General features: G+C 46.9%; 1 protein-coding gene across 1 annotated transcript; it reads left to right on the top strand.

Annotated features, from left to right (window-relative positions):
- Positions 1-8,297: 8,297 nt before the first annotated feature.
- Positions 8,298-10,715, top strand: LOC120850324 (neprilysin-2-like). The gene has a single exon (XM_040222783.1). The coding sequence runs from the start codon at positions 8,298-8,300 to the stop codon at positions 10,713-10,715; it is 2,418 nt and encodes an 805-aa protein (XP_040078717.1).
- The last annotated feature ends 3,597 nt before the right edge of the window (positions 10,716-14,312 follow it).

The following is a 14,312-nucleotide window of genomic DNA, read 5'->3' as shown; positions in this document are numbered from 1 at the left end:
TTAACTCCAAATGGATTTATGCGTATCGCACGCAACCCTTAAGCGCGATCCAAGCCAACGCATTTCTGTGCGCGCGTAGTCCGTGCAATTCCCGGAAATTGCATATTTCGTGGCGTTTTTTTCTGTTCCCGGTACGTCTTCTGAGTCACAACCCTGCGCGTTGGTTAAGACGGTGCGGCTTCGGGCAAGCGGAGGGCATCTGCGCCGGACGGGAAAGAAACGCGGAGCCGGAAATAGTGCCCTCCACCGATTGTCATCTTCGTGCGCGTTCAGAAAAAGTTGAAATCATCCAACTTTCTAATTCGCGCCCAGAATCCGCAAGGAATCAGCGCGATGTCATGAAATACGCAATTTCCGGGAGCCACACGGCCTACGCGGGCACGAAAATGCGTGCGTTTGAATCGCACTTTACTCGCGTAGCGATAAAGCACCCGGATCGCAGCGGACGCAAGCGGACGACGCATCTCAGTGTTGCCAGCAGCGCCACCGCTTTATCCTGACCCGCTGCTCCTTCTCGCGCGCGTCGATGCTTCTATAGGAGGTATCCACTGGACGCCATATTTGTGGGTGCTGTTTAGAGCGCATGCTCAGAACGAGCTCACATTAATAACCTGCGAAGACCGGCAACCTTGATGGTGCTAAATGCACGCTCCAAAAAGAACTGCGGAAGCTCGCCGTCAGCACGCGCTCAGCAGCAGCGCACAGGGATATGGCCGCCGGTGAATACTCCCTATAGACCTTTTCCGCTTACTCTCACCCCCGACCTCCAGCTAGGCATATCCGGTATGGGCGACGAAAATATATCAAAACGTTTCAACCTGCAAATAGCAAAATAATAGAGGTGAGTCAAAACGAGAATTGGTGACGGTTACGCTTATCTCCTAAATGCATTCTAATGGCGTGGCGACGGCCAAACAATGTTTTCGTCCATACTGGAATTGACGATACTTCAAGATGACAGCGCCCTTGTGAAAAAGGTTTATAGCCACCGTAATGTCACCCTGAGCTTTTACTTCAGGATCATGATGGTAGCACAGTGGTGGCAATTAAGAACTATGCTTGAGGAACTAAGGTTTTTGTACTAAAATGCATAAGAATGAAAAAATAATGAATAAAATAAAAATCGGTGTTTTAAAACATTTCTATTGATGACAAACCACCGTAATTTCACGTCCAAATCCATAACGCGCTGCCTGCTAGACCGATACCGATGACGCTAGCGATGATGATGGCTGTGGATCGCGGCCTCAAGACATTGCGGCAAACACCACAGTCAGGCCTACACTAGCCTTCACGAGTATGACTACGCCACTACACCGCGGCTACAATGTATACAGCGATGGCACGACCAAGGCCGCTCAACTTGTCCCCCACACTGAGGAATTGAGCGGCTATGGCAGAACGAATACGAACATAAAAAACTATGCAGTAAGAGCGCGCGAACTGATGCACTTGTGAATCATTAAAAAAAAAAATCGACGATTCTTCTTTTTGTGTACGGTTGTGGATTTGTGCACGTAGGGTTCATGTCCTGATCACAGCCACTCTGAGACTTCTTTTGGATAGTCCTTCTTGAGATGTCCGTGGGATGGCTGGAGATTAGCGCCGCCTGTGCGATCGCCTTGGCGACGTTTTCGCCGGCACCACCGGCTCGAGAGGCTATTCTTTTCACGATGGCAGTCCCTGTTTCTAGGTGCTACTCCTCATTTGTAACCACGTCTTAGGGTCCAGGTTGGAGTTTTGGTGCACCCCCAGGGTCGTGCGTTCTTACGTCTTGTCTATACATGCTTGCATGTAGAGCCTCAGGGCGCCGCCATCTTGCTCGCTTGGTGTGCGCTTGGGCGCGGCCATGATCCGATTACGACGCCTTGTTAAGAAACGGCGGGTATCGTGTAATAATCGGAGGTGCCGCCAGTGCGTAGCCATAGCTAAAGACCCTTGATAAAAGCGTTTTTTACAAGTACCGCCAACCATTGTTGTGGAAGCGCGCGAAACACGTGCGGGGAGCGGGTGCTCCGCCGCCATTCGCTTCCAAGGCCCGCTCATTTCAGTGCTGCGCCGCCATTTGCTTCCAAGGGCCGCTCGAGACATGGGCCTCGTGCACTCGCGTATTTGACGCTACTTGCAAGACAAGCGCAAACACATCGAGGGGCTTTAGCCGTAGCAAGCCCATTGTGTTTTTTGTAACCGAGGGCGGCGCCTCACACTCCGAAACGCGATACCTAAACGACGAACGGCATCAGGCGACGTGGACTTCTTCATGCCATACCAAAGGTCCCACGGCCACCTCCGATTCCTAAAATAAAATTAATGGCTCTTCACCGTACTGTCTGTGGTGCCTCTCTAAAATATTTTTGACGAAAAACAAATTTCATGGGGCGATGGCGGCTTGAAGTCGTAAAAAGGGAGCGAAACTAGAGTCATTTAAAGGGATACTTCAACGAAATTTGCAATTTACCCGTCGTGTTCAGAAATAGGCTCAATAAGATCCACAGTATCCGCAAATGACAATCGCAGGTTTGTATTTTGAACCTGATGGCTGTATTTTTCGTTATAAACGGCCCACTATGGCAAGCGCTCAGAGAGCAGCCAGCGAAGAGCACGTCAGATCCGCAGCAATCGTGACGTTGTTTGTCTCGGGACCGTACGCCCGGACGCGGCGGACGCTGTGAGCAATCCCAGCCAATCCCGCTCTGTGGACGTAGCCCTTGACACGCTTCCCGCGCGTCGCTGTGCCACCCCCCCCCCCCCCCCCCACACACACACACACACACACACACGGCCGAGGATAGGCCCCGATGGCTCGTAGCATCCACTGAAAGCAGCCGCAGCACACCAGAGGTCGGGCCACCGCAGGTAACCCCAAAGCTGCCTTTGTACCAACTTTCAGTGACGGGTTAATCTTCTATGATCTTGTAGAGGGACAATAGCGACTTCTGGGACACACAAGAGAGAGTCTCGGGGAGAGGCGGGCTCTTCCTTCAGCTCGTCTCTCGTCGTGGCCGGAGGAGAGACAGTGATCGTCACTGCCCGTCAAGGTTCCTAGACGGGAATCGAAAACGAGGCGGACAATTCATAGATGACAAAATTACTTTCAAAAAGAAATGAAATTGCATTACTAATTACTTTTCTGAAAACTGCAAAAATGTAATTAAATTACATTACAAGTTTCCGCACACTAAATGTAATGACATTGCATTACAATTACTTTCTAGGAGTAATGAAATTACTTTGAAATTACTTTGACGCTACTTTTGAATACCTTGACGCAGTAGTTCGCGCTCATTTTATTTACCGTATACACGAACACAGTGGTTACAAAAAAAGCCCTCGTTTGCCACCAGAGCGCGTGCCCAGGAACCAGATCCGGGAGAAGCGAGGCGCTGCGCATGCGCCGTGCCGACAGCAGCGCCAACGTAGTGATGTGACGTCAAAGAGCTGAGTTGGTCTATATGTGCCAAAACTCAGATCTTCCTGTTTATGCCGCGACAAACTTATGTGCCTCAAAGTGAACCATACTGAACAGTGGTTTTACTGGCGCACACGGCATAAGTGTTAAACATTATGAATAGCTTCTAATAAATGGTGAGTCAGAAAGACAGTCGACTCACCGGTTTTGATGTTCGTTCAACGGTGAAGGTTGTTACTAAAAGGGTGATATGTTTCTGTCTTCCTGATTTATAAGTTGTAGTCCGCGTCAGCTTTTTAAGTCGGGCAATGGCAGCTCGTCCTTAGCCGTCACGTGAAACGTTTCTCCCAGGAGCCTATTCTCGGTCGTTCCTTTCAAGGAGCATCTTTCCCAAACACCCGAAGGGCCCAAGGTTTCGTGCATTGTCATAAAGGGGTATTCACACGAGGGAGAAATCCCGGGGATTTCTCCCCGGCATCCGCGCATCACGAGATGAAAACGCGAGGCTTTTGCACATCTCAAAGCCTGACGTTTTCGTCGTGGGATGCGCGTGCCGGGGAGAAATCCCCGGGATTTCTCCCTCGTGTGAATACCGCTAGTTGAGGAATGGCGCGAGCTTATGAACTGTGTACTTTCCCAACAAACGGGGTGGGCGGGGGGTCGACATCTGCCTGTAGTACCGCGAGCGGCACCTGCTTTGCTCGAGGACTGAGGAAACGTTCTGGGGCTTTGACAAGGCATTTGGAATTACCTATACATTCCGGTCGTTTTTGTTCACAATGGTCGAAGCTTACGGTTTGACCTTGCTTTACGAAAGTATAAGGCTGGGGATCTGTTTGACCTGTCCTCTCAGGTTTTAAAGTTATGTTTAACTCACTGGTGATGTGCCCGTCGCCTTGTAGCCTAAGACCCGTTCATTCCTAAGCTGACGCGGTGTCAGCTTAGGGATGAATGGTTGAAGCTACGTGTTTGTGGCAGCCGTCACGTGCGTCTATCGTTCGCCACGTAACCACGCTCCCTTTCATACCCGCGCGCAGAGAAAGGGACAGGTGATGAAAGGAAGGTGTTTGATTGGTTTTGGTTAGCTTGCAGCTCCCACCGCACTGTCAGCTTAGGGATGAACAAGTACAGTACTGTCCTGATGACGGGACGCCGTGAATCTGTCGTGCCTGGTGTTTGTAAGCCGTTGCCTTCCAGGGATGTCTACACGTAAGCTTTTATCCTTCGCCTTTCCAGCCCTCCTTTGTGCGTCTGTCCAGCTCTTCGCACAAGACTGCGCCCAGGTGGCCGTCGCTTATTTCCTCCGATGGTCTTTCACAACATTTCACCATGCAAAAAAAAACATGTCTTCTTTTTTAAAGCTTGCAAACGAACTTTTTAATTTAGGACAAATGTAATTTCAAAAGTAATGAGTAATTTTCTCGAAACTACTTCCTGAAAGTAATTCATTGCATTACTAAATTACTAGCCTAGAGAAGTAATTAATTACATTACTCATTACTCCAAAAAGTAATTTAATTACTGTAATTAAATCACAGTAATGTCATTACTGCCATCTCCGGCGGACATCCACCAGGTGCTCTTTGCTAATCGTTTAATTCATTTCAAAATTCCTTTTCGTGTATTTTTCAACGAGAGATTGCTGTGTCTGATGTGATAATGCTCAATGGAACACGAATAGACCAAGGAAATAAGCGTCGAAATTTTGTTGTATTTTCCCTTTAATAATTGATGAGAAGTAAGATTTTCTTACGGAACACTCGAATATTTTTGCCGAAAAACGATACGGTATTTGGATTGCTATCTAAAGGATCATGGAAATTAATATGCTCGAAGAAATATTTAAAAAAAAGGAATTATGAGCATTTCAGCATTTTTTTAGTTTTGTTACAAACTATGTCTTTGCTGCAGGCGACTGTAAAAATTCTTATTAACAGCCCTGTAGGCATACTGTACACAAAAAAAAGAAAAAGGCTTCAGGCCGTACAACTAAATATCTCGCAGAAAAAAAAACTAAATTTGTGCGAAACTGCGTTTCGCAGTTTAAAGAGCCGTCAATTCTGTCTTGAGGTGGCACAAAGAAAAATACGAAAAATGGCGAATATTACAGAAGAGCTTATTGCCTTTTGTTCTTAAAAGATTAAATAAAATAAAATTGTTTTAAAAAGAAAAAATAAACATTTTGAAGTCGAGCTCTCGCGCCGCAACCTGGCGTTGTTTCTTGCGCCTCTTCTCTGCACAGCACGCAACCGTGGAGCCTGGCAAAGCGTGCGAGGGTGTTACAGTGTGCGCACGCAGATACACAGCAGGACCTTGAGTTGTCGCGTACATCTTGGTTGGAAGAGGCTTTTTTCCACTCTTGTTGCTTTATGTATTTTCCTATTTCGACTGTTTTGCGCGGCGGTGTCCTCCTGTGGTCTTCCTCTGTCTTGATATCAGCAGATGCTTAGCGCTGACGGGCCAGAGCATCCACTAGTAAGCTAGCTGTTTCTTACGTACACATCGCAATCACTCTCTCTTGTCAACGTCAGGACAGATGTAAAGAGCAACACAAAAGCCCCGTGAACAGGCAATCTCAAACGACGAGCCGATGTGGCGTTAACGAGTGCGCGCCGTTGGAGGCTCACGCCTCGTTTGTGTTTAAATCGGCTTTAACCCGGCAAATTCTTGCGTCGCCTGAATAGTTGCGCTTTTCACCGCAATATGCGTGACGGCTAGATTTCACGGCGACATTATTTCGTTTCCCTTTTAGAAGAAGTCCAGGTCAGGTGATGCCGCCCGTCGATTTGGCATCGCGTTTTGGAGTGAGCCGCCCTCGGGTACAAAGGGCACAACGGGCCTGCTATGGCTACGCACTGGCGGCACCTCTGATTATTGCACGACACCCGCCGTTTCTTCCCTTGCAGCTGGAACTACGGACAAGAGGAAGCGGCAGAAGACTCCTTTCTTTCTTTGGACCTAATCGTGTCAGCTATTGTCGCAGGTGACGTGCTGTGCGGCGAAGAAGCGTTAAAATGCGACGCCGGGTTGTGATGTGAGAGTTCAACTTCATAAATTGTTTTTTCGCTTTAAACAAAAAATACAAATACTTTGATTAATCTTTCAGAGTCAAAAAACAATCGATTGTACTTCTAAACCCACCATATTTTGTATTTTTACTTAGACCACCTGAGGTTAAAATAAACGGCTGGTTATGCGCCAAAACGCACTTTTTTGCAACTTTTCTTTTTTTTTTTTCACTGTAAGATATTTAATGTAGTGGTTTTAAGCATGTTTTATAGTTTATATTCCTGCAGGGCAGCCGGTAAAAAGTTCTATGAAGTCCCAGGAGCAATTAAAAACGTTTTAATAAAGTAGCAAAATTACAAATTAAAAAATATTCTATGAAAACATTAATTAAACAAAACTGCACAAGCCCAACCACATTGTAAGTCGAAAGCCATGCAAAGTTAATTAAAAAAAATATTGTTGGGTGTTTTATAAAAAAAAACGATTTTCATCAATTATGGAGTTTCACCTTGTTTTAAAAAATTAAAACCGCGCTCAGGTCATCCAAACAAGGACAGAACGAGCGGGTTGTTAGGGATAAGTAAACTTGAGGAAGAAAACGAGAAGGGACGGACAAACACAAACTTCCAACTGGCAACAATATTTAAAGACACCAAGAGTTTGCTTATACACAAAAAAAAGGGGGGAGGGGGTAGAAAAAAGGGGGGGGAGTGAAAAAGGGGGCACATTGATACTTTAGACCCATGTTGTTGTAAAAAAAACAATCTCCAAACTCCGGTCTAAAAACATGCTTTTCGTGCAAGGCTCGTCAACACCCCTTTTTTCACCCCCCCCCCCCCCCCCCTTTTCTTGTAAATAAGCAAACCCTTGGTGTCATTAAACGTTGTTGCCAGTTGGAAGTTTCTGTTTGTCCGTCCCTTCTCGTTTTCTTCCTCAAGTTTAATCATCCAAGCATTTTTCGTCCGAAATATTTCAGGGCATGGCTACAAACATTGCGGCAAACGGCCATAAATTTGATTTTTTTAGATATCGGAGGTGGTCTAGCGCAACGTCTGGGACGTTTGACATGAAATTAACCTATGGTACCGCGTGTGACCAATCGGGGTGGGAGGCGGCACAGGGTAAAGCGTGGCGCTACTCTGGCAGCTACGCTGCTATACAGTGGCTCTAGTCCGGCCAACCGACCAGCTTCTATGTCTGTCCTCGTGCCTGCAAGAACGTGCACCACCGTGCCTAAACCACGAGCAGCCGCGTAGTCGCACCATTGCCTGCATTGCCTTCGAAACCTTCGAACCGCACGACATAGGTCTTCATTCGCGCTTCTTGTTGATCAGCCAAGACCCCACCATCCCGACCACGCAGTTTCCTTCGGAACACTCAATAAGCTCTACAGTAGCCGCTTCTTCACCAAGGTATTTTCGACCAAGGTTCTAGGCGGTCTTAACCTGTCCTCGAATTTCTAAAGCAGAAAACCAAGGATCTGCTGGAAGTGTGCGACAAACGCTGTTCTGACTCTCCCAAGAACGCTAGCGCTCGTAACGATAGGAAAAAGACGACTTCTTAGACATCAACTTTACTTGAGTTCAATACAAAATTTATCCTAAGCAAGACTATACGACCGCGCTCCGTGTCACCAGTGTCCATGTCGGGAGTTATCAGAAGCGCTTCACTTTCCCAAGAACGTAGGACAACGGCGCCAGTTGAAAATAACGTGCCTCATGAGGCGCGCAAGGCCCCAGACCCTGTGAACCATAGCAACAATCAGGTCATCACTGTCTTTCTCGATGATGATGTTGCGGATTCAGCATTAATACGCACAAGCACCGAAAACGCGGTACGGCGTCATACTAAATCGAATTTTACATGGTCAATGCCTGCGATGATTTCGGAGCAGCCTGCGCCATCAGAGGTCTCAATTGCTCAGAGTGCAGCCGACAACCCTGCCATCATTAGTGCCAACGAGGTATCAGCTGAAAATAACGTCGGCGAAGCGGATGTCGCTTTGAACACCAAAGAGAGGGCTCGATATGCTGAGAACCTGGACTTTCCTTGGTCTGTACCGTTGACACAGAAGGTCACCATCCGTAAAGGTTCATCGTCGCTGCAGCCCATGTCCAGAACAACATCAGTAGATGAGAACGCGATTAATAGTGGAGCGTGCAGCCCCAATACTGAACGGACTCAAGATTACGCGATGATTAAAACGGCCGATAGTTCGCAAAGTGACGAACCAGATATGCTATTTATGAAGGAGGGGTTCGCTGGGTTAGATCGAGTCAAAGAGGACAGCAAAGAAGAACCACAAACTAAAAATACCTCCAACAAGAATCTCATCGCGACCAAGACTTCGGCCTATGATGGTGATAAGATCGCTGTGGCGTTCAAAGAAAGAAAGACGAAGGACGCAAAAGAATCTATTCAACTGTCTGATGCGTTAATACCTCCGGGTAACATCCCCGAGCCCACGCTGCAAGCAGACAATCCTCAAAAAACAGACATCAGCGTAAAAGTTCGACGCACGAAGCGTAAAAAGGATGTGCTATCTAAAAGAACCATAGATGCCACCCCAGTCACCACCAGAACGGCTACTTTTCTGCTTGATGAACAGAGACGTACCAACAAAAGTGAGATCTGCCTCTTCGCTTTGGTAATTCTTGCAGTCATCATCATAACAGCATTTATTCTGCTTTTTATGAAGTTTAAGACCAAAGGAGAAGATAAACCCGAATTCGGCATGAAATTAGCGGACACCTGCAGTTCCTTGAGCTGCATTCAGAACGCAGCCTTCCTCGGCAATTTGCTCTTCTGGGACGTGAATCCGTGCGACAACTTTTATATGTTCGTCTGCAACCATTGGGCAAACCAGTTGCCAATATCGGTAGGTGCCTTCACCATCTCCATTGACGACGACTACGCGGGTGACCTTGAAGACATTATGTTCTCCCTTTTGGCTCAAGGAAAGCAGACTGGCGTAACACAAGCAATAGGGAAACTGTTTGAACAGTGCCAAAACGCGAAGCAGATTGAAGAAGACGGATGGAGCCCCCTGCTCGACCTTCTGAGCCAAGTTGAGCTAGAAGGATTTCCGTTTACACCGCCTATCCGTAAGCTGCCAGTCTGGAAGCTGGCTGCCAAGGTGCTCAGGAAGACAGGTGTTGCGGCTTTCTTTGGTGTCGGCATCACTTCCTATTCACCACAAGGAAAAGACGTCGTTGCCCTCAGAGTGCCGGAAACGTTCTCCAGTACGGACGGTGCAGACATAAGCGAAGCCATACGTTCTTATACAGGCGCAGTACAGGCCTCACTCAAAGCGCTCAAGAAAGACTTCATACCTTCAGATCATTCACGGAACGTCGTGAGGTTCGCGGGTCAGCTGGAAAGGCTGTACCTACTTTACTCGAAAGAGAGGAACTTCAGCGTTCAGCCTATATTGCCGAACTCTTCGCTAGACATTTTTCTGGCCGAGGTCTTTCGCGAAGTGTCTCCCTCTGTCTACCAGGCCGGGAACGCTAAAGTTCTTATTGAGTCCCCTGGGTTTGCCACAGAGTTTGAGAAGATGGTTCAACAGACCGATACTCCGGTTGTGATGAATTTCTTAAGCGTTCGTCTCATAATCCAAGTTTCACCGTTTCTTCCGGATGTTGATCTGCTGGACGTTTACAGTAGCCTGGTGTACCGAAAGCTCCAGCTAGGCGTTCCTCGCTGGAAGCTTTGTGTGAGAACCATTGAGAGGGCCTTACCGCCGCCCTTTCTCTACTTATCATTCAGCGATGTCCGGGACCATAAACTGGAGGCGAAGTTAGCGGACCTCGTTATCGAGATTCGGAAAGAATTTCTCAATGGCATAGAAAGCGCCGACTATCTCAACGAAGCATCGAAAGTTATCATCCACAGCCTTATTTCTAAAACCAAGCTCCAAATATTTTCTGCGCCCTGGACGAGGGACAAGAAGCTTTTGGAGGAGTTCGCTGGCAAAGTTCCATCGTCCTCTCGGCAGAGCCTGGATACCTACGTTATGGCGCACGAGTACGCGTTCGTGGACATGTTGAGGCGCAAGTCTTCTGAGCAATGGCCACGCTCGGCGTTTAGCACAAGTTGCTGGTACGATCCCGGATCGAGAACAATCTACGTGCCAGTCCTTGTGTTCAACGTGTCCTTAGCTCAGAGCGAGGAGATGCCACTTCTCCAATTGTCCCGGGCGGGCATCCGCATTGGACGCTGCATCTTCGAAATGCTGATTTCAGAGGCCGGTTCTCCACACGCCACGGAACAGTGGCTTAACGAGGACACAAGGTAAGACTGTACTATTGCACTCGTCAAAATTGTTCCACGTAAGACTATTTTGATTATGTTGTCTCTTCATAATTAGAAAAACCTCAGTCCCAGTATTCCGAGCCGCAGTTGCGAGTGATCGGAAAGATCGGGAAATCATGTAAATCTAATTGATGGACGTTTTGCTACTTCAACAAAACAGGCTACGGGAGTGAGATCATAGACAGAACTGCGGGTGCACAGGTTGTTTTCTCAAAACGCGATCCAAATCATTTTTGCAAAATGTACGCATCGCACAAAGAAAACAAAAAGGTTAATGCCGTATTGGTGTGTGCCAAATGGTCCATTTGGCAAAATTAATAACGTTCCGTATAATTTGTTTATTAATTACTTTTGAGTGATTAACTTTTTAGTTAATGAATTTATAAAGACCGTCGAATGCCATTAAATCAACCTATTTTAGAAATATAAATGGCACGTGCAGCATTCTATTGCGTTTTGAGAGAAAAAAAACACAAAATTTGGACGCGTTTCTGGGTTTTGGTTTCCTATCGGAACGCATCTTTGTAGAGAGCCAATATTACAAAGAGCTCCTACAGCTCGATCAGGGTCGCGAGGTTTATAGACCGTGTTCGCAATGCCAGTTGCTAGGACGTAACTAACGCGTTGGTCGCCTGCAAGCTTCTCCGCCTTTCCGCCTGCTTTCCTCTTTGCCACGCGAAAAAACTGCGCATGCGTACTTGAGACCAATCTCCGCCGGAAACGTCCTCCATTAAATTGCAAACGCTCCTTATCTTTTAAAATCAACCCTCTCTACAATCTAGGCTCTCTAGCTAGAGATGCCGCGAACTTTTTTTCCAACCTAAGGTTCGAAGGTGAAACCTTCGAACCTTTTTTCCAACCTAAGGTTCGAAAGGGTCGAGAAGTTTCGCTTTGTCGAACTTCTGCGTTTATAAAGTGTATCATTTCGAACTTCCGACCTTTTTATATTCGAAAATTTTATATTTGCAATTTACGAACTTTCGACCTTTCTAATTTTAAAATTTCGATGATTTTCGAACTTTCGACCTTGTTTCTTGATAAGTCTGAAAAGTGTCACGCTTTCGAACCTGCCATCTTGAAAAGTTCGACGAATTGCGAATCTCATCAGGATTCGAAATATTGCGCCGAAGCTTTTATTCGATGTTCCTAGGCGGAGCCACCACACGAGTTCTTGCCCACCTACCTGTTGTTGACGAGACCCGACTGGCGACTGCCCCGACTTGGTTGCTGAGCGTCGCGGCGTTTTTCGAGTCTAGTTTCGCTTCGCGACATCTTTGCGACCTTTTTCACCTTTTCGGCGAAGTTCCAACGATCAAGCATGGAACAAGCTGACATACATGTAGTCATTATGATCCTACTAAAGGAACCAGGAAGCAGACTCTCAAGATAATGAATCGCTCCTAGTCTACAGGAGCTGTCTTGGAGGACTAAAGTTACGTGTGCTCATTTTACCTTGGCAGATATCTGAAATGTCTGTACTGTTTATTTTTGTGCGTTTTTCTTATCATGCCTCAAAAAAGTTGCCTTCAGAAAGTGAAGATCTCACAACCTAATTACACATTTTACCTGGAATGGTTTTAAATCATATTACAAGTTTTTTTTTTTTTTTTCAGAATTAAAAAAAAAATTTGCACGAAGTATTAAATGCATATAAATTATTTTCTTTTGCAGTTCCACATACACACACGAATGTAACCGCGTAAGAGCTCTAAAAATAGAGTGTACATGAATGCAAACAAACGTGACCATGAAAAAAGAAAATATTGTAGGTTAAAAAGCCTGGCAATTCTAACATATTAGGGTATTTAGCGTACATAGTAGAGAGAAGAGCAGGACAAAAAAGAGTTTAATTGATGCTCTTTTTTTTCCTGTTCTTCTCTCTACTTTGTGCGCTAAATACCTCAATATGTTAGACTACCAACTAGCCCAAATATCAACTTTACTGCAGCAGCGTTACCACTTTGTTGAAAAATTATACGGAAAGAAAATGTAAAAACAAACACTTACAATTAAGATGCCCGGTTCTTCGGCAGGAACATCACGGTTGCCTTGTAGCTGACTCCTCTGCGACCAGCTCTGAAGATGGCACCTGGCAGAAGCTCTTCATTAGAGAGTTTTAGAATGGCGGACCCCAATGTTTGGGTTCCCCTAAGAAATTGGGGGACCCAAACGCAAGAAGGTCAGCGTCCACGCAGGGGCGGATCCAGAACTCCGTTTGGGGGGGGGGGGCAATTTGTAAGGATGCTGTTCTCCCACTTTTTCTTGTGCACCGGGGGGTCCACCCAAGTCAAATTGCCATCCGACAAGGGGGGAGGGGGGGGGGGGGTCGATTTTGTTTGGGGGGTGGGGTGGCCGCCCCCATTGCCCCCCCCCCCCCCCCTTGGATCCGCCCCTGCGTCCACGGCTTATGGCATGGGGTTCTCGCTACGCAGCGCATCGCGTTTACGTCTCCCGCTTGCAGCACCAATGCGGCTGACGAGCGCAATAATCAAAAAAGAAAATATAAAAAACGTAAGACATGCGCTCTTAGAAAGTGCTTTTTGTTTACAAATAATAGTTAAAGGGGCGGTGCAACGATATTCAATTGGGATGTTGTTCACTTGACACGAGCTTACTGGCACAAGTGGGACTCAAGGATACTCGCACGCAACGCCACTGACCAAGAAACTCCTTTGTTGCGCTGTAATTTCGAGGACAAAACCGAGCGTTTTCCTTCAATCTCTCCTTCGCAAAACCTGATGACGTAGCTCGGCGGTAGCAGTACCGCCCAGTGACGATACTTGAATGCGGCTCATAGATTGGACCCGAGCATGGCGTGGACACTCGATTTGGGCTCGTGATAACCGATAGCTCGAGAAGCATTCGGGTAGTGTCCCGTTTCCAATCGCTGCAATGACGACAACAGCCGAACCATAACAATGTCTGGAACTCAGCGCGTGTCCTGTGCCTTGCCAACCCCAGAGCATGGCTATGATCAACATTGGCGGCATATAATCGGCCCCAGATCACGTGGCCACTTGTTCTGGCTGTGAGTTGAGGGGGCGAACTCTGCTCGTTTTTCTTCATTTTTTTTCTGCAACTTCGATTGCGTGTGGTGAAAAACGAACGGGTATTTCATAGGTCATTAACGTAAGGGATCCGTTCTAAGCGGTATTTGCGCAAAATACAAAAATCGTTGCATCGCCCCTTTAAGGTAAATCCCAATCAAGCAGGCTGAAATAAGAGACAATCTAAAATCAGTATAAATGTTGTTGGCTGTATTCAGCCAAAACAATCCAATCCGTAGCGCTTTAATTTAGCGCTCGTTCTCGGATTTTTTGGGTGTTCGTGTGCGCTTAGCCCTTATGTCGCCGAAAATGTAGGCCTTCAACTATGTCGAAACTGAGACCAACGCGAGCGAGCATACTCTGCGAGCAGCTGCTCTATTTAGATTAGAGCTGAAGCGACTTTGAAGCCTTGAAATACTTGTTTTCAAGTTGCAGGTATCGTGCCCCGAACGAAATCCACTCGGAGCCACAGAGCAGCAATTTGTTGCCATCTCAACGGTTCCCGCGTCTCTTTAGGCTTAGGAACGGGCAGA

This window comes from Ixodes scapularis, unplaced genomic scaffold (assembly GCF_016920785.2).
Source record: "Ixodes scapularis isolate PalLabHiFi unplaced genomic scaffold, ASM1692078v2 PGA_scaffold5__190_contigs__length_132052651, whole genome shotgun sequence".
NCBI classification, from domain to species: Eukaryota; Metazoa; Arthropoda; class Arachnida; order Ixodida; family Ixodidae; genus Ixodes; species Ixodes scapularis.
This window is presented reverse-complemented; position numbering and strand designations above follow the sequence as displayed.

Bases quoted from the DNA above. Each gene is read 5' to 3' on its own strand.
- LOC120850324 (XM_040222783.1), top strand. From the start codon at position 8,298: ATGATTTCGGAGCAGCCTGCGCCATCAGAGGTCTCAATTGCTCAGAGT.